Source organism: Pygoscelis adeliae, unplaced genomic scaffold (assembly GCF_000699105.1).
Source record: "Pygoscelis adeliae isolate BGI_AS28 unplaced genomic scaffold, ASM69910v1 Scaffold116, whole genome shotgun sequence".
NCBI lineage: Eukaryota > Metazoa > Chordata > Aves > Sphenisciformes > Spheniscidae > Pygoscelis > Pygoscelis adeliae.
In genome coordinates, this window is record NW_008825080.1 from 371,856 (window position 1) to 376,906 (window position 5,051).

General features: G+C 44.3%; 1 protein-coding gene across 1 annotated transcript in view; it reads left to right on the forward strand.

The window, feature by feature from the left end:
• Positions 1–559: 559 nt before the first annotated feature.
• Positions 560–5,051, forward strand: part of PDE4D (phosphodiesterase 4D, cAMP-specific) — a 107,121-nt gene continuing 102,629 nt past the window's right edge. The window contains exon 1 of the mRNA XM_009326945.1: positions 560–802. Coding sequence (XP_009325220.1) covers positions 560–802 — 243 coding nt within the window. The remainder of the gene's footprint in view (positions 803–5,051) is intronic.

Sequence of the window (5,051 nt, forward strand, 5' to 3'; positions counted from 1 at the left end):
TAGGAAACTACTGGAACATGTTGAGGACAGCTTCCTAGTAGAGGTGATGGAGAGCCCAACCGGAGGAGAGGCACTGCTGGACCTGTTGCTCACTAATGCAGAAGAATTTATTGGAGAGGTCAAGACTGGAGGTAGCCTGGGCTGCAGTGATCATGCCCTGGTGGAATTCTCAATCTTGAGGGGTGCAGGTTGGGTAAAAAGTAGAGTCAGGACCCTAAGCCTCAGAAATACAAACTTTTGGCTGTTTGGGGTGCTAGTGCTTGAGATCCCTTGGGAAACTGCCCTCAGGGGCAAAGGAGCAAACGAGAGTTGGGAGATATTCAAAGGCATTTTACTTAAGGTGCAAGAGCTCTCAATCCCGATGTGCAAGAAGTTGGGCAGGGGAGGCAGGAGGCCAGCTTGGTTAGGTCAAGACCTCCTAGACAAACTAAAACACAAAATCAAAATGCATAGGCAGTGGAGGCAGGGATATACATCCTGGGGAGATTACATGGCCCTAGAGCGCAGAGAGGGGATCAGGAAAGCCACGGCACAGCTGGAGCTGAACTTGGCTAGGGACATGAAAAATAACAAGAAGCGTTTCTTCAGGTACATAGGACAACAAAGGAAGATGAAAGAAACTGTACCGCCCCTGATGAGGGAAACGGGAGACCTGGCTACAACCGACATGGAGAAGACTGAGGTACTCAATGACTTTTTTGCCTCGGTCTTCACTGGCAAATGCTCTAGCCACGTCGCCCAATTCACAGAACCCAAAGGCAGGGACTGGGAGAATGAAGTACTGCCCACTGTAGGAGATCAGGTTTGAGACCATCTAAGGAACCTGAATGTGCACAAGTCCATGGGACCTGATGGCATGCATCTGAGGGTCCTGAGGGAACTGGCAGGTGAAGTTGCTAAGCCACCCTCCATCATATTTGAAAAGTCGTGGCAGACTGGCAAAGTTCCCAGTGACTGGAAAAGGGGAAACATAACCCCCATTTTTAAAAAGGGAAAAAAGGAAGTCCCGGAGAAATACAGGCCAGTCAGTCTCACCTCTGTGCCCGGCAAGATCATGGAGCAGATCTTCCTGGAAACTACGCTAAGGCACATGGAGAACATTGGTGACAGCCAACATCACTTCACTAAGGGCAAATCGTGCCTGACAGATTTGGTGGCCTTCTTCAACAGGGTTACAGCATTGGTGGATAAGGGAAGAGCGACTGACTTCATCTACCTGGACTTGTGCAAAGCATTTGATACTGTCCCGCACAACATCCTTGTCTCTAAAATGGAGAGACATGGATTGGATGGGTGGACCGCTTGGTGGATAAGGAATTGGCTGGATGGTCACACTCAAAGGATTGTGGTCAACAGCTCAATGTCTGGGTGGAGACCAGTGACGAGTGGTGTCCCTCAGTGGTCCGTATTGGGACCAGTATTATTTAATATCTTTGTCAGGGACATGGACAGTGGAATTGAGTGCACCCTCGCCAAGTTTACGGATGACACCAAGCTGAGTGGTGTGGTTGATACTCTAGAGAGAAAGGATGCCATCCAGAGGGACCCTGGCAGGCTAGAGAGGTGGCCCGTGCGAACCTTATGAAATTCAACAAGGCCAAGTGTAAGGTCCTGCACCTGAGTCGGGGCAATCCCAAGCACAAATACAGGCTGGGTGATCAGTGGATTGAGAGCAGCCCTTTGGAGATGGTCTTGTGGGTATTGGTGGATGAAAAACTGAATATGACCTGTCAATGTGCGCTCACAGCCCAGAAAGCCAACCGTATCCTGGGCTGCATCAAAAGCAGGGTGGCCAGCAGGTTGAGGGAGGTAATTCTGCCTCTCTACTCCACTCTCATGAGACCCCACCTGGAGTACTGCATCCAGCTCTGGGGCCCCGGCATAAGAAAGACATGGACCTGCTTGAGCAGGTCCAGAGGAGGGCCACGAATATGATCAAGGGGCTGGAGCACCTCCGCTGTGAGGAAAGGCTGAGAGAGTTGGGCTTTTTTAGCCTGGAGAAGAGAAGGCTCCAAGGAGACCTTATAGTGTCTTCCAGTACCTAAAAGAGGCCTACAGGAAAGATGGGGAGGGCTTCTTTATCAGGGAGTGTAGTGATAGGACGAGGGGTACTGGTTTTAAACAGAAAAAAGGTAGATTTAGATTAGATATAAGGAAGAAATTCTTTACTGTGAGGGTGGTGAGGCACTGGAACAGGTTGCCCAGGGAAGGCTTGATCTAGCGGAAGGTGTCCCTACCCATGGCAGGGGGGTTGGAACTAGATGACCTTTAAGGTCTCTTCCAACCCAAGCCATTCTATGATTCTATGATTCTATGAAATCAGATAGCAGATAAAAAGAAACAGATTTATACTGTGCAACCCAGAGCAAATATAGACTTAGCTTCCAGTGAAATCCCTCCAGCTGGTCCATGTAGTTCAGTAACCAATTAGCAATGCAGATGTCCTTTCTTTTAGCTAGTTTCAGCTATTCTGTTTCCAAAATGAGCTCACAATTTTCCAACAAATGTTCTGAATAAAGGTTTGACAATCATCAGCTTCAGTGGAGTTGAACCAAACCCCCATCACTACTGTACAAAGTACTTTAAAGAGGCTTGTATATTGTTTTTTCAAACTATCAATACATAGAACAGATTTGGAAAACAGCTATATTTACATCAGCTATTCTTTTTAGCTGATCATTAAAGGCCTTATCTAGGTCATGATAGCTAAAAGGAGAGTTATCTCATTTACAGCCTCCTTATCCACAATAAAAACAAAATCATACTGCTTTGTGAGATACAGGGCACAAATTACATTCAGACTGAAATTCATTCATACGTCTTCTGCCCATAGTAAACAACTCATGCAGCAAACAGGCAGGGAATCGGAGAGACAGGAGTCTGCTCCTCACCCAATCTTTCACAGTCACTTTGTCACCTTCGGGGGTGAACTAGCAGCTTCTTTCCTCGCACGTACAGTTTGTGGGCATTTGATATTCATAAATGAAGGCCATATTTGCTTATATTCTATGAAAAACTAGCTCTGTGTCACAGTTTGTGCAGCACTGTCACATGCTATAATGAAAAACTACCTGCTTAAAATGGGTCATTTGGAAAGATAACTATTAAATTGTATTTCCCTTTTAAAGGGAATAGTATTTGTGCCCCCAGTTCAGCCCCTTCCTTGATTTAGGGAAGAGGTCATTATTGACAGGATACATCTGTGAAGGCTTACTGAATGCTTTCTCCATCTTGATTTGTAGACCTTTAATTAATGTTGCAAAACTTTTCTAACTGAATGAGAGATTCCAAATGAAATCTGTATCTAGTGCTCCTTTAAGTTCAGTTGGTTTGTTAAACAGTGATTAACTTTATTGAGGCAGAACAGCAGGAAGAGGATTGATGTGGTTTTGGACAACATAAGCTGTTCATGTATCATCTCACATTCAAGGAAGTGAATAAAACCAGGGTACAAAATAGAATACTCTGTGCATTTGATTACTGCACAGTACCATAGAAAAATCTGAAAAATTCAGGCTTTCTATACAGTGAAAGTATGAGAAACCTAAGAGTTTTCAGGATCACCTAGGATGTTTAAACAATGACTTGCCCGGACTATACTAATTGCAAAATGGTGGTTTACATTATGTCATTTTAAAAAGCTAATTAACATGTATTATGGAAAAGACGCATTTTCCTCAGTATTATGTGCATCTTTTGTTTTGCACTTCAACACTGATACCTGATAGTCAAATGTGTAAGCTTTCATAAAACAGCAAGTTACTTAAACAGAGAAGTACAATCACAGTTTAAAACATTCCTGGCAAGAATATCCATGTAATTGAAACTAACCATCCGAATCAACAATTAGAAAATAACTGTAGTTGTTTTTCAGTGTGTAGACTACAACACTTGGCCCTTATGTATGATTTTTAATTTCTTAACAGTGATTCAGTGGAAGTGTGTGGTTAGGTTATCAAAGTGCATACAGACTAAAAGGGAGCATAGGGCTGACCTCTGCTTATAAGCTTCATCCAGCACTTCAGGTTACTTTTCCTTAGGGCTGCAGTGTAGTAGAGCCTTGATTTCAAAATAGACTTACATATTTTGGAGTTATAATAGTGATCAGTTTAAAAAGAAAACATGAGAGGCATTATCAATCTCCACATCGATATCTGATATGCAACCCAACACAGTTCTTCACTTCTTACCTTTAAATTGGTCTCTTATTTTGCTGCATCAGTAAAAGTTCCTATATCACCATTTCACCCAAACTGTCCATTTCACTGGAAAGACAGACAAGATTACAAGCTTTATCAGCTTCCTCTTCTCCTTTCAGCCCAGCTGTGTCACTCTATGGTCACTGGTAGTTGAGAACTGTACATGACCCCAGGCTGCATTTACGGTATCGGTAACAACAGCAGAACAACTGAAAAGAGTTGGTTTGGTGGTTTGGTTTGCAGGACTGAGGTGAGAAGAATCAGAAAGAAAAATAGGACTCTTGTCTATGTCATTTTTCTCATTCCTGTTACGAATGCAGCCCGTTGGCTGATGAATATAGAAAATAAAACTGTGCAGATGTGGCTTCTGGTATGAGCCTTGGATGCAGTCTGAGTGCACCTTCGTTTCACACTTCATCCAGCTTTTCACAGTTCTGATCAGTGATACATTCTCTTCTGTCCCATTGAAAGGATAGATCTGAAAGTAGATTTCTTTTCCATTAACAGGTTACCCAGAAACTGATCCATTAAAGCCTATTCACTTTCCTGAGTATCCATTTAAAAATTAAGGGCTACACTGAGATCACCTGTTAAAGTGCCTAAGTTTGGCTTTTATTATACACAGGCTCCCAAGTATGGAGCCTGAACAAAGCAGTGAATCAGAGCAGCCAGCAGTCAGGGTCAGACAACCCTGGAGACAAGCAAGAGGCGAAGGGCTCCGGAGCGGAGGATCGTGCGGGGGGACTCTTCCTAAAGCAGCAAAACCATGGCAAAACCCACAAAAGCAAAAGCGCAGGGGGTGAGAGGGTGCCCCAGCCCCCCGCTCCCCCCCACTCCCCCGAGCCGGAGGAG